Source organism: Cydia amplana, chromosome 3 (assembly GCF_948474715.1).
Source record: "Cydia amplana chromosome 3, ilCydAmpl1.1, whole genome shotgun sequence".
Lineage (NCBI taxonomy): Eukaryota > Metazoa > Arthropoda > Insecta > Lepidoptera > Tortricidae > Cydia > Cydia amplana.
The window spans coordinates 18330679-18356327 of NC_086071.1; the positions used below are offsets into that span (position 1 = coordinate 18330679).

The following is a 25649-nucleotide window of genomic DNA, read 5'->3' on the forward strand; positions in this document are numbered from 1 at the left end:
TATTTTGAGCATTAAATTTTGAGTTACACAAACTGTATGCTTGCTAGCATACAGAAGTTAGGTACGTTCCCATTTTAAAACATTCTGAAAGACCATGAAATTTTACATGAATATTCAAGTGACATTATGTCTGGCACTAGTTTTCGTTGTTAAAATTTGTAATACAGAGAAATTCCGTATTCCGTCAATTTGATTTCATGACTGAAAAAAAAATCCTTAGGAATCAATCCTTATTTTGTTTTAACTAGGTACTATTACGTATAAAGGCACTAGTTTTCGTTGTTAAAATTTGTAATACAGAGAAATTCCGTATTACGTCATAAATTGATTTCATGACTGAAAAAAAATTCTTTAGGAATCAATCCTTATTTTGTTTTAACTAGGTACTTGTATAAAGGAAATTAATTTAATAAGGTTATTCGAAACATTATCTAATAACTGAATTTGCATCACTTTATTTAAATAAGTATTTATCATCACAATTTAGACTTTTTACTGTGTCTAAGCTCGCGGTATATCATCAGATATATCAGCAATAATATAAGCCACTGCAGTCCAGAACGCCGCACACAGATCTAACTCATCAGGATCTTCCACATTCATCGTATCACCTTCGGTATGATGAAACCAGAAGTACTTTTCATTAGCGTTGTGTAGACTAGCTCCTGGTACGCCAGTATTAGTTATAACCGTTATATCTGAACCAGGACTATCGTCTTCAACCAGCTCTGAAGCCCCTATAGATTCGAAAAGCTTCAAGATTTCCCCTATTATGCATCTGGCTTTCTGGCTGCCTGCTACGGCCAAACCAAGCGGCGCAAATGTTCCCTCATCTGATTCCATAATAAAATTTATATTATCACTCTCATTTCTATGTTTCTTTTCGTATGCGTAAGCACCGAAAAGACCTAGTTCCTCCGCAGTCCAGAATATCGATCTTATAGTTCTTTTAGGTCTTAGGTTTAGCCTTTTTAGAATTACAGGTGCCGCCCAACTAATGAATAAGCCACCTCCATCATCCATAGCACCCTGACCAACATCCCAACTGTCTATATGACCAGAAACAATCACTAATTTATCTGGAAGAACAGTGCCTTTTACATCTATCAATGTATTTCTTGATGTCTTAGTATCAAATGTGGATTTCATTTTGATATTCAACTTGACTTTTACATCACGATCGACTAATCTTCTTATCAAATCAGCATCTTCAAGAGTGATAGCTGCCGTTGGAATTTTGTTTACACCATCACCGTACACTTGTGATCCCGTGTGAGGAGTATTAATGGAAAACGGTGTTATTGATCTAACAAGTGATGCTACAGCGCCTTTGGCAGCCGCTTTGGTTGCACTTTCGCTTCTGTAAACTACAGTTTCGCCGTAAGTTGTAAACTCGGGATCGAATAGAACTATTTTACCAGCGACTTCATCAATTGTTGCATTTTCAAGCTCTTCGAAATCGTTAAAGACTATAACTTCGCCTGTGATTCCCTCTGGTGGTGTGCTCACGCTTCGCCCCAGGCCTAGGAGCGGTATGTTTTTCACTCGTGGTTCTAACATTGTGATGTTTTCTTCTCCTCGAACCCAATGGGGTACCTGAAAATATTTACCATAGGTACATTTGCGAAAATATTGGATCTGTCATATAGCTGATATAATTGAAATTGACATTTCATTTAAGTTATCTTTGGCTTTAATCATCTTCCTCACGGCATTTTGCCACGGCTCATGGGAGCCTGGGGTCCGTTTGGTTATCTTTGGCTTTAATAGTATTTTATAAACATTTATGCAATCGCACTATTTAATTACATGTTGGATCAAAATCTCAATGTTTTTTTTGTCTTTATATTAAAGAGAAATACAAAAAGTCTGTGTATATTTTATTACATCAACGGTAAACAAAACTTTTGCAAGTTTACACAAGAATCTCTTATTAGATTTTATTTTGTTTGTTCGTGGCCTTCAAACCTTCAAAGATGAGATATTCTTGCAAAACATCAAGAAATCGAAATTTACTTAAAAGTGGAAAAATTACTGTCTTGGGTGAGACTTGAACTCACGGCCTCTGGATCGATACTTTAGCGCTCTGCCATCTGAGCAACCAAGACCTCATCCATAGCCAGCAAATCTTTCCACCATACCAGAGGAATCTTTCCAGAGGTCATGAGTTGAAGTCTCACCAAAGACAGTAATTTTCCCACTTTTAAATTTATTCTAAGCTTAATATCATCGGTCGCAGACGTTTCTGCTTGTTAAATTAAATCTAAATTCTTGCATCTGCAATTTTGTATGTATTATCAAATGTTACCTCTAGCTCTTCAGTGGTGATGTCATTTAAATCTTCATTTCTAGCCAGTTCTATCATGTAATCGATGGACCTCTCCAAAACTTCTGACCCTGACGGCCGAGCGCCAAACGTGTCTACGAATTTTGCGAGTCTGTAATGATACATTAAGGCATGTTACACGCAGTTATAGAGACGCTTACCCCTTATTCTTAAAACTTATCAACCTCTTACAAACCAGACTCTTAAGTTTTGTCTCTTTCTCATGAATATCAAAATGACAAACGATTATCAACCGTTCTTATTTACTGGCCGTATACTATTTTACTGTTCGACCGAGCCGGAAAGCGGCAACTTTATTTAGCGGCGTGCCGGAAGTAGACGCTTTCAGCACGGAGAACAGAAACAATATTTTACAGTACATATGGTACTACTTTACTGCACCAGTGCGATAATTAACACATTACGTAACTATGTGGAAAATTTGTACCGTGAAGAGCCATATGTACTGTAAAACGTTGTACAATACATTTGCGAATAGGTAATTAGCAACTCGTGTCGATTTAATTATTTATCGCTACTCGTTGACAATTTCCTATTTTTCGCACTTGTACCGTAATGTAACACTCACTCGTCATATGTTTTCCGCTTAAAATCGCCATTGGTCACATAATTCAATATCTGGTCCCTAATATCTTCATAGGACGCGATTTCTTTTATCAATTCTTCACCCAACAATGATTGACAAACATTTTCTTTTGATAAAACCCTTGCGTTGCTTATGGCTATAATGCAAAGGGCTAGTAATATTCTGAGGACCATTGCTAACCCGTTTGTACTGAGATGCTGCGATAGGGATATCTGCTTTTGTAGTTTGGTTTATCGGTATTAATCTAAAGTAGTATTCATATTGCTTACAGATAACGGGCGACGCGAGGCCGTGACTTATTAATATAATAAGTTTTTGACAAAAATGACATTTCTGGTACAAGCTTTTGACTGTAGTAGGTCATGAACCTAGTATTTTAACTGGACCAGGCATGAGGGGTGGGGGGAAATGACCGAACGGGATAGTGTTATGTATCTTTCAGTAGGAGTAGCAGCGAAAGCGCTATTATTGTTTGTCCTTGTCACAGTCTCACATTTTTTTTTAATCCCCACCATAAATTAGTATGGATTATGGTAGGCAACAAATATATTCGACCAATCATAGTGTCGCATTGCGTATATTTTGTCCGTCACGGAGGCACGCGTATACCACTTCTATAGGATCCTTCCTTCTATGGTTCTGCCTAAAATGTTTTCGATTAAGAACGCATACCTACCTAATACCGTAAAAACGCGTTTTCAAAAGGCGTTTCGGAAAACTAGTTTTATCTAGGGAAAACGCGTTATTCTGGTTGGTCTGAGCATTTGCCTCGCCTTCCAATGTCAATTCGAAAATCTTATCGCTAAATTATCAGTCGCTGCCATCTTCGTATAATCCGCGGACACTTGAACGATACTTTAGAGATAGGGACCGACTGAATTCCACGAACTTAACTTGGAAAGCGGGGTAAAGGATGCCTCACGTTAGACCAGGCCGTGTCCGGGCCGGAGCTTCCGGAGCTTCGTTTTCTATGGAAAACATCGCGTGATTACCTGTCATCTGTCATATAAAAGTAAGCGCTGATCTGATCGGCCCGTTCTAACGTGAGTCATCCTTAACTCAAACGTAATAGGTACTGTAGGTAAATGTTTATTTTGATTTATTTATAAACTATAATTACTCATGGCAGGTTTTAAATACCTACGAATTTTGTTATGTAATTTTTAGCAAAGTATTTTGATTCTAAACCCACACAGTTTAGAATCAAAATACTTTGGTAAATCTTCCATAACAAAATTCGTAAGTACTTAAAATCTGCCATGAGTAATAATTATAGTTTATAAATACATCAAAATAAACATTTACAATATACCTGCATATCATGAAAAATTATAAGTTTACACTCAAAATCCGTCTCCTCACTCCCTTACCATAGGTATAAGTATAGTGAGACGGAGTGGTGTCAAGAGTAAGCTCTTGACACCACTACACCAGTCAATATCAAATATCTTTTACTTAACAATAACAAAGACCACATCCATTTGCGAAACTGAATACGAGGCCATAACCAATCAGATATCCAATATTCTATTGTATTGTCCAACAGTACGAAACCTTATGATTTTTCATTAGCTCACAATACTCACTATTCTTAGGTCTTCCCTTTGAACGGTGTTTATATTATAACTAGCTTTTGCCCGCGATTTCGCCGGCGTGGAATTAGTGACAGCAGCTAAAGTAAGTATAGCGCCTGGATAATGCTAAAATTAAATATGAACTTTTGCTGAATTGCTTACATCAATTAACAGGAAATTTATTAGTTATCTCAATTCCACCCCTCAATTCTTAATTATATTGTATTTCAGTTGCCGCTATAACAACAAATACTAAATACAAAATAAAAATAAAAATTAAGTGGGGCTCCCGTCAAACGTGATTTTTTCCGTTGCGTAATGGTACGGAACCCTTAGTGCGCGAGTCCGACTCGCACTTGGCCTGTTTATTAATATACATCCAATACTCACTCTTCATAAGTTTTCCCCTTAAACGGCCCCGTCCTAACATAGTCCACAATATCTTGCACAATGGAGTCATAAGAAGCGATTTCTGCAGCAATGGCCGAATTATCACACGATTTCAACTCCACATAACTTTTTTTCTTCTTAGCACTGCACTGTGCGATAAGGATTATAAGTACGTATGAATATATGTTGTATGTAAACATTTTATCGGCGCGTCTGGTGTGGTGTTACGTTGCAGTGTGAATGGGCGTTGTTGGCCATGACACAATACGAATGACTCGAATGTTTAGGCTATTCGCATACACGACCACAGTATCCTTACCACGAGTATGACACTGACATTCGCTTGCGACTGCGTACACTAACTCACAATGCATTTCACTTGTACTGACATTGGTGTAAGCAAGCTGCGTTTGAGTTCATTTATGGCCGCGGAAAACTTATGGTACGAGTAAAGTACTGCTCTACATATTGCGTGCAAATTAGGTAGGTACTTACATCAGTTTAAATTATGACGTATAGGTAAATAACACTTGCATTTTTGCGTGTGCTATTAAAATCTTGGTCTAACTCTACTAGTTACATTCAATTTCAAGTAAAATTTAAAGCTTTCGTTTAATTTTCACCCTTCAGAGACGGAACCCAAAAAGTGCTTTCTCAGAAAAATTTATGTTAATTTAATATAATGTTAACAAACTTTACGACGCTTAAACAAACAAGCCCAAAGCAATTTTAATAATACAAGATGTAATTAATCGTGAAAATACTGAGCTTTTGATGGTGAAAAGCTATTGAAAAAGACAGTATTAATTATAAGGGCAGAAACAATGAGGAAACTGGTTAATTGGCAATTTATAAAAGGTTACCAACTGGTTTTTTTTATATTAAAATTGAACGTTTTGTAATTATGGGTTGATTAACTACTGTCCCGTCAGCCAGGGGATAATAATATTAGCATAATAGTTTGTTAGAGGGAATGTTGTATTGTATATATATATCGATATCTACTAGGTACTAGTCTTACTGGTTATGAAACTTTTTTGCCCGAAAGCTGCATTTTGAGAGGAAAGCAAGCCGCATTGTACGATGATAGTGGAGACCCAATAAAACGATTTTTTTCGAAGAACCCGTAATTTCGTCACTTAGGAGCCGAGGTGAAAGCGAGGTCTGTTATAAACAGAAAAAAAAATCTACAAATATTTCGGATCCTCCGATTTCGTTAAATTTGGTGTCATTTGTAAGAAAATGACTTTCTTTATCGTAAAAACAATTAAAACAAAATATGTCAATACAAAAATAATGGTTAAACAATTGAAAACCATTTTTTTCCTTTTACACTTAATATTTGCAAATAGTGTGTTCGATATAGAAAAAAGTCTACAAAAAGCACTAAACGATAAAATCAAACATATTTCTTATCGTATATTGAAAACCGCATCAAAATCGGTTAAGCCGTTTATGAGATTCAAGTTTTCGAATTTGGCTAAGTTTTATTTACATGGAGATTTTTAGTACTGTCATATTCTTGAGTCGGGACTATTGGGCTTCTGTTAATGACCAAGTTTATGCGTTGTAGGTTGTTAGGATAAGCAAGGATACACATGTTGAAGTGTTTGTGTTTTGATGCCAGTGGAAGATGGCCCTTCGTGGACCAGAAGCTCTTCCAGGCGTTTTCGATGCGTCGATCGATTTCCTTGGACTGCATATTATCGAAGGATTCTATCTGACCCATGCAGGTGTATTCGTCAACGAAATTGTATATCCTGCCCATCTACCGTGACCCTACGTTTCACGCCATTGACCATTAACTGGGTTTATGTTCTGTTCATTTCGAATCCGACTTCAAGACTTGCTGGTCTAAGGTCTAACATTTTCTCTAAATGAGGTGCAGTGTGGGAAAACAAGACTATGTCGTCGGAAAAACGCAGGTTTTTGAACCTTATTATATTAAACCTGTAGGCAAGAGGTAAACAGCTCTGGAGATAGTGGGTCAATCATCCTGTTGGACTCCTTTTTGGATGCAGAATTAGGGCCGGGAACTTGCAGTACTTTTGCGGTAGATGGTTCCGATGAGCTTGTGCCTATAACGCTGCTCGCGTTAATTCGTTTTTCGGTTGTTGTTGTTTGTTTTGTTGGTCGGTTGGTTGGTTGGTTGGTTGGTTCACCAGTTTACATGGCAGTTGTTTAGCCGAAAAGGTGACAAAGAGACAGATAGAATTCCTTTCACCATTATAATATTAATACAGTTGTAATGTGATTTATAGACATAAGGCTGATTAATTTTGACCGGTATTGTTACTATTTGTCTTGGCACCGACTTCAAACATATCAGTTGGTAACGCATATACTGGAAAACGGATAATATTTTATTTTATCCTTTTTGTAGTCGGTTTTCATTTTTTTGTAAAAGTTTTTATATACGTAGTGGAAGTGATAGTGAATTATATTATAAAACATTTAACACAACCTCTAAAATTTCCACGAAACAAAATCCCCATAGCAAAGCAGACAACGCTCACACACACTAACAAAGCGATTATGCATCCTCTATGGCACACAATAGCAACATTAAAGTTGATTGTGGCATTCACATGCATCAAAGAGAGTGAATGGAGCGAACAGTGCACATCCGTCGCAATCATGTGGGGCACTGTTATGTAACAGTCGAGATTTGAAATATCGATGCGAACAAAGCGTCGAAAATATGTGTAAGTACAGTAAAAGTAAGTGGAAAGTGTCTGCCACCCTTAATCTTCCAAATAGATATATATTTCTAGAGTACTTGATCAAAAGTATCTGTCACAATCTAATTATTCTACATAGGTAAATAGAGTCGTATCTCTGTTTGTGTAGTTATTCGAGAATGGTAGATAATTTAATTAATTTTGACGCATAGTCTGATTTGCTATTTTTGATGCTGACTGTACACGACCGTGAGGCCAATTCTAACTTACATTTTGATGTCAAAATGATGTCATTTTGTTAACAAGAGCGCGTGAATTTCGCTCGTATTTGTTTGTATGTATACCTACCTACATAATATATTGTATCGCACGATTGATAACAAAATTACATTATTTTAACATCAACAACGTAAATTTTGTAGTTTTTTGATATATTTTTATAATAACGTATGCGAGTTATAAGTCATTTATACATATATGGGGCGCTAGTAGCCTGAAATATAGATATTTCATTCATTAATTTAATCTGTATTACCCAATCAGAAAATTAACCTATTTACAAAGTTATTCAAAGTTACGGACCAAAAACATCCATTTGTTGAAACAAGGGTGTTCGTTACGGCTGCAATTAATGTAAAGTTAATTAGGGAGTGGCAATAATTTACCCCGGGGCCAAAAGGGCCATTTAGATGATGCTAAATAATGTACCTACTTTAAAGGGGCCCACAGATTACCAGGCCCTCTAGCCAAGGTGTCAATCGCTATCGCTTCGCCATCGAATCGATTTGAGTCTCTCTATCACTCTTCAGCTCTTCCATATTAGTGTAACAGTGACAGTTGCGTTTCGTTCGCTACGGAGCGTTAGAGATTGGCATGTTAGTCCAGTGGATATAATGATATCCAAAAATTAATAATCAGTTCTTGGAATTTTTTTTCGTAGGTCCCTCGGGGGGGTCACTGGGAGTGTAAATTCAAAAAGTAGACAATCAGGCTCCTGTGTATATTCGAAAAACGGTTTTTCTTGAATAACTCAGCCATTTTTGATTTTACAGTAAAACCGTGAGGACAAAAATTGTAGGAAATTTGATTTTCTACAAGTTTGGTCCTCACAATTTTTCTTCTAGGATCGATATTTTGGAAATTAAATTTGAAAAAAGCGACGAATTCAAAATATTTTCATTATGTCGTTTATTTTCAACTTTACGGCATAAATGAAGAGGACTAAACTTGTAAAGAATAAAATCTATAATGACTGAACTATGTTGTCTATGGGGCCAGTTCGCCGAACGATATCAGCCTGTCAGTTATACGTAAAAGGTGACAGTTCTAAACAAATTACAGGCTCATATCGTCCGGCGGACTGGTAATCTGTGGCCCCTTTACATTCTTTAGGAAGGTAAGTGGCGCGGCGAATCAAAAAAATTTCTTCTCTTTTCTTTATGTAGTAAAGGAATATAATTATATTAATTATGTAAATAACACTTTAAGAGTTAATACCTACTATGTACTTATTTATCGTATGGCGTTAAAGTTAATGGATTTAATTTAAATATTATTCTAGAGATTGATGTTTGCACTCTTCAGATAGGTACTCGATGGCCCTTTTACTGAGGTTCGCGGGGTCTTCGATGCGTCCGTTGAATTTGGTGAAAGGGCATAACTAAAAATAATATATCCATGAATCTAAATCTAAGAACCCTAAATAATTCTAAAATTAAACACGCAATATAAAAACTAGTGAAAGAGGCCTCCCCGCGCAACCCCGGCGCAAAAGTGCCCATCACACTCGCTGCGTTACCGCGTTGAATAATTAACATAGATTTTAATAATTTAGATTCTAAGATTTTGTACCTACTTAAAGTACAGATGTCGCTAGTGATGTTGTGATGGTTGCAATGGTTAAAATAGCGGTGAATGACGGATGGTTAGCTGGCAAAATTGGACCGGCAATTCAAGTGGTGGGGTCGAGTCCCACGGTTTGGGCAAGTTTGGGGCTAGGTTAGAGTTGCGCCGACGAGAACGTTCTCCGTTTACTACGGGGAATGTTCTTGCTCGACTACAAAACGGAGCACGTTCTCTAGAACGGCACAACTCTACTCTAGGCTTAGTGGATCAGAACCCTTAGTGTAAATTTCATTCGATAGCGTGACGAGTGACGGTGATCGAATTTACAGTTTGTGAAAGATTTGTCCCAAAGTATTTTTTTTAGTTACACGTTACACTGCTGAATAGTGCATACTTACCACATCTACTTGAAATTGGGAGAAACCTTCGTAAGACCAATTCGAATTTACATTCGATCACTACATAGTATAAAACAAAGTCGCTTCCCGCTGTCTGTCTGTCCCTATATATGCTTAGATCTTTAACATTACGCAACGGATTTTGATGCAGTTTTTTTAATAGATAGAGTGATTCAAGGGGAAGGTTTATGTATAATTTGTTAACCCGTGCGAAGCCGGGGCGGGTCGCTAGTAAATACATAAACAAACAAGTTCGACCGAAATGTTAACAAAATTACATAATTTTGATATCGGAATGTAAATCCGAATTGACCTCGAACTTTAGCTGGTGAATAATCGATATTACAACTTTGTCATATCTAGTTACTTTGCGTTAGCAAAAAACTTTTTCAATTTTCTTCCACCGCGCATCGTGGAGATGATTTATAGCAAACGGGACATTAAACAGCTACAATTAATCAAACTTGTAATTTTATTAAGTATTAGAGTCCGGCCAAGCTAACTTTTCACCGATTTATTTTAATAAATACCTAGGTACTCTTGAGTAAGGTACATAAGATTGCTACTTTCCCGAACTAGTGCGGGAAAGAGCACTTTCCGTGCGTATGTCGAAAGTTTAAAGTGCCATATTATGCACTGTAAAACGTTGTACGATACAAGTGAGGAAAAGAGGAAATTCGAAACGAGTAGCGATAAATTAAAACACGACCGAAGCGAGTGTTTTAAATCGACACAAGTTACGAATTACCTATTCGCTCGGAAGTTTATAAAATTAAATAACTATTCTTACACTAACAAGGAACTAAATTGTAACTACTAGCACGTCTCAATGCACTATTCAATAGATCATAACATAAGTAAATATTCAATTTGGTCTGATTTCTGTAATTCCGTCACGTCCCCATACTGAACGGTGTGACGAAAATTTGACATAACGTGACCGGCATTCAAAAGATTCCGGTGTGTAAAAATCATAGATGTCACTCATGAGATATCGCAATAGAAAGCTTTACATGAGTCACACGAACCTGTTGCCAAAAAGCCATTACCATAACCTGTTATTAACTTATTACAGTCGCCATCAAATTCTTTATATCGGAGCGGCCAAGGTGCTCAAATAATCTGAACACGCACTCTAACGCCTTGAAAATAGATTTCTAAGCTGAATTTTAAAAACTTAAAAAATTACTTCCATAATCGAAGTTTTTCAAATGTTTTACTTAATGCTTGGCCCAGGCCACGTAGCCAACGTGCCAATCGTTAACGCTCCGTAGCGTATCGTAGCTATCTCTCTCTATCACTCTTCCATATTAGTGCGACAGTGATACTTCCGTTTCGTTTGCTACGGAGCGTAAATGATTGCACGTTGGCTACGCACACTGGACTGTCTCATTTCAAACATATACAATCAATCATACTGTCTTTGTCTTACGTTAGTACTAGCAACTATAAGAAAGGGAAGAGTATAGTTTTCTTTGTTCTTATTTACTGATAAGTTGTGTTTGCCTGACTATTATACTTACGTATGGTTCCAAGGGGTTAGCGAATTGATTTATCGCTCCATCTAGTGATAAGCGCTGATCGGTGGTATAATGTAACTGAACTGTATACATGTTCTTTCTTTTCAGGGACTTGGATTTTCCTCGATAATCCTTTTGAGCGTGGCCGTGTTACAAAAACTTCAAATACCTACCTAGTTAAGAAAATTGCGCAGTTTTGAGAAAGTTGAAATATATTTTTTTCATAGGGAATATTACGCGAAACGCCCACCGTGACGAACGTGACGAGCGTTCGCGTTTGCGTTATGTCTGTTTTTGTATGGGATTTTGAACAGCGCGCCAAGCGGGGCGTTTTGGAAACTAAATCCCATACAAAATGATGCTTAACGCAAACGCGTAGGTACAGTCACCAGCAAAAATATATGACTGTGGGCAGCCGTGCAAAAATATCTGATGCTCCATTGGAGGCATAAGTATATGACGACACTACCTCGGTAAAAATATGTGATGCTTTGTGGCCGGCAAAAACATCGTTACTCTGTATCCGCATAAATATCGGATCGGATCGCTTAAAAATATTTGATTACTCATAAAAATCAAAATTATGTGATTACTCTCATCTGGCATAAATATCTCTCCAATGTGAATGCAAATACATCGGATGGCAGACGGACCGCCTATATATCTGACACGAAATTATGAAATATGTCATCAATCGGCAAAAACGAACCATACCTGGATAGCATAGAGCCTTACATTGTTTGAAGTGATTTGACAATTCACGAAAAGAGTGCAGACTTGTCATTGCATATGTCTGTCTCACATATTTCATTTGCAATTTAAAATTGTGACATAATTCAGGTAGACTTTTAATAGACAATGTGTAATAAACCTCCTTCTTACATAAAAAAGAATGATGTGCGACTGACAACTGACAACCTGTGAGACTGACAAGGACAAACAATAATAGCGCTTTCGCTGCTACTCCTACTGAAAGATACATAAGACTATCCCGTTTTGTCATTTCCCCCACCCCTCATGCCAGATCCAGTTATATACTAGATTCATGATTGCAATACGTTACAATTCAAAATTATATCCAGTTTATTCCGTCAAATCGATGATAGAATATAATGTGAGACAGACATATACAATGACAAGTCGGCACTCTTTTCGTGAAATGTCAAATCATTTTATACAATTTACGGCTCTATACCAAACATGTATGGTTCGTTTTTAAAGGTCGATAACATATTTGTGATTTTCCAACGTGTCAGATAAATAGGCGGTCTGTCGTCCATCCGATGTATTTGCTTTTACAGTGGAGAGATATTTATTCCAGATGAGAGTAATCACATAATTTTGAATTTTCTGAGTAATCAAATATTTTTAAGCGACCCGATCCGATATTTATGCGGATACGGACTAACGATATTTTTGCTAGTCACAAAGGATCACATATTTTTACCGAGGTAGTGTCGTCATATACTTATGCCTCCAATGGAGCATCAGATATTTTTGCACGGCTGCCCATAGTCATTTATTTATGCTGGTGACTGTACGTCATGTTCTCTTTGACTGCAAAAAGCGAGAATTTATTTTATTACGTACTCTAACTGTAACTTCCAGCTAACTTTCATAATTAGCATAGCTTCCGTGTCACAAAGTTGCTATAATATCACATTTCATTTTAATTAAGCTCGTTAAAGCACATTTCTCGTTATGTTGGTAGTAAAACTATGTTTCGTCGGAATATTATGATGATACCTCGCTTCGAGGGGGGCAGAAATGCGCCAGTAGAGTTGTGAATAACGCTCATTTCGAGGCTCAAAGACTCGAACCCTTAAGACTCTCGAGGCTTGGCGGCAAAGACGATTTCTTACATCAATATGCGATAAATAAGCGCTGGTGGCCTAGCGGTAAGAGCGTGCGACTTGCAATCCGGAAGTCGCGGGTTCGAACCCCGGCTCGTACCAATGAGTTTTTCGGAACTTATGTACGAAATATCATTTGATATTTACCAGTCGCTTTTTGGTGAAGGAAAACATCGTGAGGAAACCGGACTAATCCCAATACGGGCCTAGTTTACCCTCTGGGTTGGAAGGTCAGATGGCAGTCGCTTTCGTAAAACTAGTGCCCACGCCAATTACTGGGATTAGTTGCCAAGCGGACCCCAGGCTCCTATGAGCCGTGGCAAAATGCCGGGACAACGCGAGGAAGATGAATATGCGATAAATAAATACAATTCTCAAATATAGTCGAGGCTTCAAGACTTACGAGTCTTGAGGGCTCGAGTCTTTAAGGCTAAAAATAAGCGTTATTCACAACACTGTGCGCCAGTGCTAGTGATTGATGAAACAGTGACTGAAGTGTTATCGATATCGATTTGATGCAATTTCGAAAATTTCTTAATCAAACCGCGGTAAGGTGTATTCGGGTATTTCCGAATGAACGAATAGTGGCGGATAATTCCGAAAGCTGACTCTTACTACAACGAAATATGAGTGATTTTACAATGATTTTCGGGATTACTCGATTTCCGGAATTACCCGAATAAACCTTATTTAGAAAACAACATACTTTCTAGAGAAGGGAACGATACGATATGTACTTGATACTTGGTAGTTTAGATTTCAACTAGATATCTTTTGCAGCTCAATTCGGGCAACCAATGTCACTTTTAAGTTAAATTATCGTATTAAGATCGTTAAAAAATTGTTTTGAGATCTAAAAATACATAGTACTTCTACTTAACAAGACGTTTTAGACATTCTGGAAATTCAAGAGTATATCCAGAATCGCGGAAATGTCAAATTTGACAGGCTAGATCTTTAAAATATCGTTGTCGTATCTTGGTGATGTCTAATTCAATTCAATTCAATTTATTTATTCAATAAAGATAACACTGATCTTATATTTGTTAGTACATTCTTAAAAATAATGTTAGTACTTAAAAGCTAAATTAGATTTGACATTTAAAATTATTCCATTAATTACAGGACAACACACATGATCAGCTATCATCTTTAGGATGCTAATAGATATCTAATAGATCTCTAGTTCAAAATCCGAATCGGGCCCATAATAACAATGATAATTTCACCTTTTTACTGCATATCCTGTGCCATAAATTTGTGTTTTGTACAATAAAGAGTATATATAGACTCTTTATATACATAACACGTAGGTATGACTAATTTTCATTTTGTCTTAAGATAACTTTTTTACATCATAATACGGTTGCCAAAAATATTGAATAGCACATCTTGAGGATTCTCTCTATAAACTTTATCGATTCGAAATCTGATTAAACAACTTTCACTTGATCTTTTCGAATTCGAAAACAATCTCGATCAGCATAAAAGAATCTAGTTATTTTTGCACGAAAGCTATACCTAACATGAAAATTGCTTCTAAAAATGCGTTACCTATGTTATTTTTGAGTGCTTAAAAATGAGCCCACGGAATTGTGCCGCGAGCGACTAAACTGACAGCCTAGCCAAGCTGACAATCGCTGCTTCGACAACGAAACGCTTTAGTGTCTGTCTATCGCTCTTCTATATTAGTGCGACAGTGACAGTTGCGTTTCGATCGCTACGGAGCGTAAGTTGGCTACGTGGCCTGTACAGCGTTCACGTTGACAACGACATCTAATTATCTAAATAATATTGCGGCATAAAAAAAAATTTAGCCAATCAACACTTTTATTATTGTTTTCCGATAGTTAAGCAAACTCATTAGTTAAACACGTAGTTAGTTTGCAACTAATCTCCATTCGGCTGACCCCGGGATAAGTTCAACCGTCAACGAACGTCGATAACAGTGTTCTCAAATGTGATAATAACTAGTGATGTGACTTCTCAGAAAATATTACCGGAAATATGTCTGAGAAATTCTGGAGTTCACGTATTTAATAATATTTTAAAATTATGTTGCTTATCTGATATAAATATAGTAAATATACACACAATCCTGGTCGCGTAGCCAACGTGCCAATCGTTAACGCTCCATAGCGTATCGTAGTCATCTCTATCACTCTTCCCCACTAGTGCGACAGCGACGTTTGCGTTTCGTTCGCTACGGAGCGTTAACGATCACACGTTGGCCGCGCACCTTGGTGATAATATGAGTACTAGGCTACGACCCACTATTGTATTTTGTAGACTGTTGAGGAGAGTAGTGTGATAACTAGAACCTAGAACCCACCTAATATTATTTTTAACTTTTAGTATATTTCATCATTATTGTCTCCCTATTCAATAAAAGAATTTAATTTTTACTTCTTACAAAGGAAGGCGGATGTTTTTTCAATGACAATATTTATAACAATTTTCATTAAAGTAAATCTTTCATTTTTCTTAGAAATACAATTATAAAAAAATACTATTTGGCTAATACAAAGAGCAACTGTAATCTAAAATGAATCAAATATATTATTATTTAATGAAAAATATTGTATGCAGGTTTGGTCTATTTGAATAACTTTTTCCACGAAAAAGGAGGGTTAAGAGGTACCTAGATATAATATTCTCAGGTACAGGAAATATTCACAGGAACAAAAATAATCCATGGTACATCACTACGAGCAAACGATTAATATTTTATCTAGTACATGACTAACTCTGGCCAAATGTTGACCGAAATGTATATATCAGTGATATTCCTCGTTTTAACCTTAATTAATATAGACGCTGCAATAATAACCAGACATGATGAAAGTGAATGTAATATAGATCCTCAAATTGTAAGCGATATAGCATCATATAAAAATGTGACGCAGACAATTATGGATGAGATTAAGAATAAAGGATTGGGACAGAGAATGTTTGAACAGTAAGTTTGTTGATTTTGTATCAAGCAGAAACGGCTGCGAACGATGCTGTTAAAAGGTAGAAATATTCGCTGGATAAGGGGAGGGTCTTGGTAGTTTAGATAGAAGAGCATCGGGCTAGCGATCCGGTGATCGGGGGTTCTAGTCCCACTCAAGACAGTGAATTTTTCACTTTTAATTTGTTATTGTTACTAAGTTTGCACTGACAAACTTATTGGACCGTTGCACCTTTGTGACTTACACTCACACTTACCTAATTTTGTTACAAAGTTATCTGAATCTCGTATCCGAATAGAAAAATTGGTACAGTCAATTTTTTTTAGGTTTAAAGAACTTTATTTCTCAAAGAAATTTACATTTCGCTTAATGAGAAAAATTACATAAAATACAAGTATTTATCTTAAATTACAAGAGCATCAAAAGAGCAGTTTACATTAGTAGGTACTCACTATTTTATCTATAAAATAAAAACTAATATTAAATACATATTATAACTATGTATTAACTATTAACTAATAGTAACTAAGGTAATCATTCCTATAATGATGTTTAAGTGGGTATTTTGCAAAACGTAAAAGTTAACTTAAAATATTTAGATGACCACTGTTGCTAATCACGTTGGTGTAAATGTTATGGTGTGTTAATTTCAAAATTTTTTTACCTATTTTGTACATTTTATATTGTGAGAATAGTATGAGGTCTCTTGACTTTCATATTGATTGTCACTGTGACAAGGTACGAAACTTTTACTGAAGTGTTCGAGCATGAATATCATGAGATTTTATGAATTGAAAAGATTGCAACTGATCCTAATTTTCTAATTCTGATCTTAAAAATATGTGTTGGCCTGAATATCCTTCTGCGCTGTTTTCAAATAACTTGCAACTACTTCAAATAAATGAGAAATCAGTTCAGGCAAAGTTTCAACCTTTTTAATTAACATTTTATATTCAAGGTACACTTTTATTGATACCGTAAAATATTTAACGCTCGAGAAGCGGATTTTAGGACGCTATGAAACCCAATCGTTCATCTAATGGGCCGTTATATCAAATAGCACTCGATTTAAATTTAATGGGATTATACATTTTAATACGTTTCGTGATTTTATGGAGGGCTTGGATACCGGTATTTTTTGGATGGGAATGAAAACGGTATTTTTTCGTTCTTTGCTAATTATTTCATTTCTAATTGGGCAATCTAATAATACGAAGGCGTAAAACACAACTGAGTCCTACATTTCGAGTATAAAATATTTCGAAAAATATGGTTATTTCGAAGTTTTTGCAAAAATCCGGTTCCGATCCCTGATTTTATATTTAGAAATTTAGGATAACTAGAGTAGAGGGATAACTAGTAGGTATATGGGAAAATATTATAATAGATACCTTATTGAGTTTATTAATTAGCTGGCCATAATAAGGTTCAAAAACATTGTTAGTAGTTAAGGTTACGCGTACTTTTAATTTTATGGAACTTTCCTGTATACATCATAAAGCCTAATTTTCGTACTTTATCGTTATACACCATGTTTCTACTTCCACTTTTCAAAATGATGAAAATCTTAGAAAAGTAATAGTAGTAGTACCTAGTAGTAATAGTAAACTCTTTATTGTACAAAAAGACATATTAAAAATAGCAAAAAAATTGTAAGAAGTACAAAGGCGAACTTATCCCTTTGAGGGATCTCTTCCAGTTAACCTTTGAGTAGAAAAGTATTATGTAGGTACCTAAATTGTTACCTTTTGTAATGTCCACAGAAGAACCGGTTTTCCCAATCGTTTTTGACCCAGACCTAAATATTGAGATCGCTCTTAAACGATAAGACCGCTTGTTGTTACCTCTATCCAATTTTCTTTGTTTATGTTACTGTACCTACATTTATTGCAAACTAGCGACCCGCCCCGGCTTCGCACGGGTTAACAAATTATACATAAACCTTCCTCTTGAATCACTCTATTTATTAAAAAAAAAACGCATCAAAATCCGTTGCGTAGTTTTAAAGATCTAAGCATACAGGGACAGACAGACAGCGGGAAGCGACTTTGTTTTATACTACCGTAAAATGGGGTGAGTAGGGGCAAAACTAACATTCAAACCTCGATAACATTTTATCTTTAGGTACATTATGCAAACTGAATGGCGTATATTATATAATAAGTGTTCCGGACGTTTGTATTTTAGTTTTTATTTTATTTTCGGTAGTTCCATTTCATAACTTTGACGATAAACAGGAAATCCCACCTCACCCCGTAGTCCCTCGTAATTGGGGTGAGATGGGATTTCATACAACAAAGGTGATTTTGGAAGGATCTTTTTTTATTATGAGTATTACTATAGCTCCATTTTAAATTGGAATACATTATTTTTGTAGCAGTAGCCTTAAAATTCCATCTCACCCCCCTTTCATCTCTCTCTCTCCCCAATCTCCCACTTTCCCCGCGAACCTTACTCACCCCATTTTACGGTATGTAGTAAATGTAGTGATATATAATGACTATGTGAAGTGTGTAATAAAGTTTATTGTATTGTATGGTTGTTCCAGATTTGTGGCGTTTTTGGACAAATTTGGTGCTCGTCCATCCGGGACAGAGAGATTGGAGAAAGCTATTGATCACATGATTAATCTAACAAGAACACATGGGGTAACTGATGTTACTACTGAAGAAGTAGACGTAGGTACCTATATATAAGGTTGCCATGTCAAGACTAGGGTTTGCACGACGGATCTGAAATGTACGGGAAGATCCGCGGATCCAGATACAGATCCGGATAATTTCATACATTTTGGATCCGGATTGCAAACCCTAGTCAGGAATCAGGATTTTCCATGACTTGCCAGGATTTTTGATTGGTGCTTTGTCAGGATTGCGGAGGGACTAAGGGATTTAATGGCTGCTTTTATATTTATTGTAGACGATGTCGACTACGATAGGTTAAAAGCGCCCAATATAATAATCCCATGTAGTGGGATTAAGCCACTAAGGCCCACTTGCGTCATCCCACTAACCCGGGGTAACCATGGTAACTCCAGGTTTAACCTTAACTTAACTCTCCGGGCTAGTGGAATGATGCAAGTGGCGCTAAGCGAAGTGACGCTTATTTTGAAACAAGATTGGGGGAAGATTTTAGAACAACTGTCCATAAAATGTCGAGACTAAAATTTAATACCATAATGATTGAGACTAAAATACCATATGAGATAAATACGATAACAAATTTAATAGAGTTAAGAAGGATGTAACCATGGTAACAAGTGAAAAGAAAAAGTTGATTCACATACTTAACAAAATTCTACTGTGCCTAAAATTAGACCCGTAGAACCTAACATGTTAATTTCTAAGAATAATTATGTAATACATACATACATATTACAGGCACCACACTGGGTTCGTGGACATGAATCGGTGTCAATGATCTCACCCCGTGAAAAGAATATCGCAGTAATTGGTCTCGGAAGCAGCGTGAGTACTCCAAAGGAAGGAATAACAGCAGAAGCTATCGTTGTCCAGAGCTTTCAAGAACTAGACCAGAAAGCTAATGAAGATATTAAGGGGAAAATAGTTGTTTACGATGTACCTTACATTAGTTACGGAGAAACTGTGCAATATAGATCACAAGGAGCTTCTAAAGCAGCTAAAAAAGGAGGTATAGCGTCACTGGTTAGATCAATTACTCCTTTTTCTATATATTCCCCACATACTGGCGCTCAGTATTATGACGCTAAAGTATCAAAAATTCCAGCAGCGGCAATCACTCATGAAGATGCAGATTTGTTAAATAGACTTCAGAATCAAGGTGAAAAGATTATTCTGAAAATTAAAATGTTCAGCACATTTGATATGAAAAAGTCACGGAATACCATTATAGACGTAAAAGGTAACGATGATCCTGATAAAGTAGTGATTGTCTCTGGACACATTGATAGCTGGGATGTAGGACAAGGAGCTATGGATGACGGAGGTGGAATGATCATCAGTTGGCTAGCTCCAATAGCTTTGCATCACTTAAATTTAAGACCAAGAAGGACTTTGCGTGCTATTTTATGGACAGCTGAAGAACCTGGGCTAATTGGTGCTCAAGCATACTTAAACAAACATATAAACGAGCTTAATAATATTGATTTTGTAATGGAATCAGATGAAGGTACATTTAAGCCTCGTGGTCTAACGGTAGCTGGATCTAAAGAGGCTCAGTGTCTAATAGTAGAAGTACTTAAACTGTTTTCTCCGATAGACAATTTAAAGGAAAGCGACTACCCCGGTTCGGATATAAATTTGATTATCAATAAAGGGGTGCCAGGGGCTTCTTTAATGAATGACAATGAGAGGTATTTCTGGTTCCATCATAGTGAAGGGGATACATTGAATGTCTTGAATGAGACAGATGTCATTGAGTGTGCCGCGTTTTGGACGGCAGCTTCATACGTTATTGCAGATATGAAAGAAGATATTCCTCGTAAAAGTAAAGCTGTTTAACTGGGTATATTAGTAATAAATGAAGGATAATCGTCAGACAAAAAAAAACAACGGGTTGCACTCAGGGAGTGCCGGCAGAAGTGAAAACTCAATCACTATTGAAAAATGTCTGCAGCACTATGTATAATTGAGGTTAACGCCATCTAGCGTTATTTCGTCGCATTACTTGAAACCCCTAAGCACATCACTGTTAGTACTCGATTACCAGTTAGAGGGAAACTCACTAGATGGCATTTAAATCAATAAAGAAAAACTCAATGACATTGAAGTAACAGTTTTTTTGTATGGCATTTTCAGCTTCCACAACGTCCCGCTTGGCGCGCTGTTTAAAATCCTAAATTAGACATAACGCAAACGCAAACGCTCGTCACGCTATCGAATGAAATGTACAATAGGTGTTCAGTTAGGGTTGTGAAGGCTAGCAATTATGACTTAGAAAAGGCGTATTTGCGTAATTTATCAGATCAAAGCTTACATAATATGTAACTATAGATGCAATAAGGTCTTAAGTATACCTAATATACTTAGTAGAGTCTGTGCGGAAAGAGAAAAGTCGTAGAATGTATGGGCTCCCTTACAATCCACGGCTCTTCTCTTTCCGCACAGAATTTAACAATTAATCAATGAGTGTTGAATAATTAGATCAAAGCGCTGTTTGTGACATTTTCAGACGATACTTGAGAACACTCAAGTACCTACATAATTGACACCAAAAATAAACACTGGAAATTGGTAACACGAGAACAAGCAACACGAACCGATCCAACCTAGACTACCTACCTAGAGATTCGAGAGGATGGATTTGTATTTATTGATAATTTTATGCTGAAATCGATAATCTATACTTTTGGGGGCGAAATTAGAAGATGAAATAGTTATTTGTTTTACAAGTGGTTCGAAATATGGAATCTTGAGCGTCGCGAGGGTTTAAGTACAAAGCACGAGGATTAAACAAAATTTGCCCCCGAGTGAAAAAAAGTTTTTCGTGTTGCTCGGATTTTAACATTAGCGGCAGCATTGTCGCGTCGCCTTACTGCAGCAGTTATGCTGATGTGGTCTGAAATCTGAATTCTAACGGCACCTCTAAACCGCACAGTGCGTGACCATTAAGGTACTCGTAGGCTCCAATGTGTGTATTCTTAGTGTTCTTACAGAGTATTTACACTTTATTCATACTATCCATACTAATATTTTAAATGCGAAAAATGTGTCGGTCTGTCTGTCTTTCTGTTTTTCTACCTGTCGTTTACCTCTTCACGCTTAAACTGCTGAACGGATTTAGTTTTAATTTGGCATAGAGATAGTTTGAATCCCGGGGAAGGACATAGGATAGTTTTTATGTCGGAAGTCATTTCTAAAGAGGGTGAAAATGAAAAGGGGGATGGAAATGAGAATTAATGAATTGCCTGTTAATTGATGTAAAGAAATACAGCATTATTATGCTCAAAATTATTGCCATAAGATTTTATCCAGGCGCTGAACTTACTTTAACTGCTGGAACTAATTCCACGCAGACGAAGTCGCGGGCAAAAACTAGTTTGTAAATAAATTATCCAAATTTGTGCAAGTAAGCACCTAAGTAGAGTACTTATGTGAATAAGCGACGATATTGAAGTTGTTGTGGTAAAGGCGGCATATGCTGCAGACAGGTCACATCACAGTGTAACTAAGATAGTAAAGCTTTGGTTTCCTCCGACAGCGGTGCCGTCATATAGCGGCCGTAATATAGCGGTGAATGACGTCATCGTCACTAGAACGGTGTCTACGTAAACCAAATGGCGCGGTTTCCTAGAGGGCGGTGATTGACACCGTAACGTCAAAAAGCGGTGCCGCCATTTGCATGACGGTTTGGATAGTTTCGTGAACGTTTTATTAGACAGCGGTGAAGCCATTTTGTACTAAAATCTCAAATCCACCTTCTGTACCACGAGATTTCAATAAATGATCTTCCGTACTACGATTATTTTCCTCTTCTGATGATATTTAATCCTCCAAGTAATTATTAAAGCTAAATCAAGGTAGTCCATTTTCTCTCCTGGATACGTTTCGTTTGACCTTGGTGGCTGACGGTGTGTTATGACGCCGTGGTACTTCCCACATGTCGTCACCGTAAAGACGGCCGTCTTTTTGCGGCCGCTATATGACGGCACCGCTTTTGGAGGAATCCAAAGCTTAAGGAAACAGTACCTAGGTATATGTACCTGTATAAATATAACTAATGAGTTATATTCAATTTTTAAGAATGAATATAACTCATTGGAACATTTCAGATTTCGAGTTATGGAGGTTATATAGATTTGTACTGGGATAGCCGTGAAGGGAATCGTTGGTTACTTCATCTTAACGAGGTTAAATAGTTCGAGTTATGGAGGTTTTGGGCTTTGAAGGGAAGGGAATAACATTTTATTTCGTGTTAACGAGGATTTCGTCTTATCGAGGTTCGAGTTAATGCGGTTCCACTGTATGTTACTTCTCTGTTTTCGTACTGTTAGCATGAGGTTGTAAAACGAGTTAATTACGCAGCGCACCAGGTGGGAGTTATTAATTACTTGTTTCGTCGTTTCCAGCCAAAAACAGCGAATATAAAGTTTATACGGCTCTTTAGCAGCTGTCACGAGATTAACTTAATTAAACGGTGCTTTTGTTTTCACTTTCATTTTAGGAACATTTATAGTAAGTAGGTATACTTATTTACCTTATCAAATTCCTTTGCTAATAATTATACAGGATGTTGCCTGTAACACGAGCAAATAATTAAAACATATATTATACTTCTCAAACTATAAAACTTTTGTTAAACAACTTTTAAAAATTATGAATTCTTTAGACTTCCTCTTTTTCATACAAAATAAATATTGCCTTCAATGTGTACGCTGACATCAGTGTGTTTGAAGTTGCTTGTCACGCTTGAAACATAACAAAATTTGTAATACATTGCGTCTTAGAATAAACTTTAAAGTGTAATAAAAATCAAAACATGAGTTATTTTCAAAAGTTGCTGAACAAATATTGGTCAGTTTGAGGAGTACAGCCTACAGTTTAATTTATTGCTCCTATTACAGGAAACACCCTGTATAATCCACAGGGGCCCGTTTCTCAAAAGCTTGTAACTTGTATTCCCAGGAAATTCCGCTTTATTAGAATCTCTTTTTTGGTGATTGTGTCTGCCAAATTCCATCTGCAACTAAAACAGCTAAGCGAAATCTCTTGGGAATTTGCAAATAGATAGATATTCAGGTAGGTAATAGGTAAGGTGGTCAGGGGATAAGATTCCAGGGGAATGAAAGTAGAATGACCCAGCTGCTGTTGCCATATGAACGTCATAGCTTCGGTAAATCCCCCGAGACGCGTCCAGGCACGCTCGTTGGGATAATATTGGAAATGCCACACAGACGCGGAGCTATGCCCAAGATGGCCGGCCGAGAGGTCAACTCCAACAATATAATGTGATACTGATAACATGGATCTGACATCATTCCAAATATCTGAGAGATAATAATATAGATATAGCGGTATCCCGTTCGTACCGAGCGACATGCGGTTCCGCATGCAATGCGAAGACCGCCTTAATCTTCAATCTTTGTTTTTTATGTTTTCCCAGAACGGGCCCCAGTTCGTCACAAAATATAAAGAATTATTTTCGCGAAAAAAGAAAAACTCATTCCCTCCACGGAAAACTTTTCAAGAACATGGCTGACAATGTCATTTTGACAAGCAACCTTACTCAAGATTTGGCATAGATAATTCTACGGAAGCGACTTTCATCTAACAACTCAGGTGAGATTACACTGGGTTTTTTTGTTTTCCTTAACCGAAAGACAAAGTAATCTCCACATCCCTTAAGCCGCGTATCCACTAGAGGCAGCCTCGGGTCGGTTGCCTCACCCCGAGGCCGCGCAAGTGGAGACGCTGCCTCATCCTGAGGCACGCGACACGATGTAAAATTGTAAAATTATATCGACCGGGATATGAACCGTGATTACCTTTTGTATTGTTTTCGAACTCCCGATATTTCGACGCAGTTACATGCAACTTGTTCACGGGTAACTGAAGATAGTGGGTGGGTGTCAAAGTTGTGTAGATCGCGCTCGAAAACAATACAAAAGGTAATCAGTAATCACGGTTCATATCCCGGTCGATATAAGTCTAGTGGAAACTAACCGTGAAACATTCGAAACTGTTATTGCATATTGTGTCGGTTTTTTCCGTGCTCAAATGAGCTTCATTCCGCGCCGTGCTGTTTGAACAAGATCGGCTCACTTTATATTCCGTCAACTTTGCCAGCAGTGGGGCGAGACTCCTCCTTTCGATTCTTGGCTCCGTTCGGCTCAGCATGGGAAGCGAGAGCTCTGTATAGTAATGGGAAGGCATCCGGAGAGGAAAATAATTAACTGCAGTTTAGCTTTTAAATGTTTTATTGTAAGAACATTTCTTGATGTGTATTATTGAGCGGCATGAGCTGGTCTTTTAGACTAAGCTCATTAAATAAAGATAAAAAAAATTGCTACGAGCAAATTAGGGTTGGCTCAACTTGAAGTCCCTTTGCGTGCACAACCACAGATAAAAAAATGACTTGTATTTTGGCAACCCTAAATAGCCGAAACGGGATAGTGCGATTAGAAAGGGACAAACTTCGCTTTTGTAGGAAGTTTCTTTTCTATACGGTAGTACTATTACTTATTCTGTGATACTATTCTATGTGGAAAGTGTAAGTCCTTTTCTCTAGAGATTTATGAAGGTTTTACATCCCTTAACTGGCCGGCATAAATCAGTCAGAGCGGACTAAATGGAGATTTATCGACAATAACACGAAGGTTGTCTTATCCTAGGAAAATATTACGGTAGGTAATGATGACTTACGGCTTGATTTGAACTTTATGATACGTTAAAAATTTGCTAAAAATACGACATGGATCGGATATGCCAGTGTCAAAAGTGACGTTTCTTCAACCAAAAATCGTCACTTTTGACACTGACAGATCGGTATCGTACCGCTGTGACGCCTTAAAAGCATTGTTCG

At 37.1% G+C, this 25649-nt stretch overlaps 2 protein-coding genes across 3 annotated transcripts; one reads left to right on the forward strand and one right to left on the reverse strand.

The window, feature by feature from the left end:
* Nucleotides 1–464: 464 nt before the first annotated feature.
* On the reverse strand, nt 465–5142 carry LOC134662584 (carboxypeptidase Q-like). 2 transcript variants are annotated; one of them, XM_063518857.1, is made up of 3 exons: nt 4898–5142; nt 2309–2438; nt 465–1596 (listed from the first exon to the last, which is right to left on the reverse strand). In XM_063518857.1, exons 1-3 carry the CDS (start codon nt 5095–5097, stop codon nt 502–504), a joined length of 1425 nt encoding a protein of 474 aa, XP_063374927.1. In that variant the 5' UTR covers nt 5098–5142; the 3' UTR covers nt 465–501. The 2 variants fall into 2 exon arrangements, with proteins under 2 accessions (XP_063374927.1, XP_063374928.1); XM_063518858.1 differs by lacking the exon at nt 4898–5142 and adding an exon at nt 2916–3124.
* Nucleotides 5143–15916: 10774 nt separating this feature from the next.
* On the forward strand, nt 15917–20629 carry LOC134662976 (carboxypeptidase Q-like). The gene is made up of 3 exons (XM_063519282.1): nt 15917–16153; nt 18697–18826; nt 19529–20629. The coding sequence occupies exons 1-3, from the start codon at nt 15933–15935 to the stop codon at nt 20627–20629; spliced, it is 1452 nt and encodes a 483-aa protein (XP_063375352.1). The 5' UTR covers nt 15917–15932.
* Nucleotides 20630–25649: the final 5020 nt, after the last annotated feature.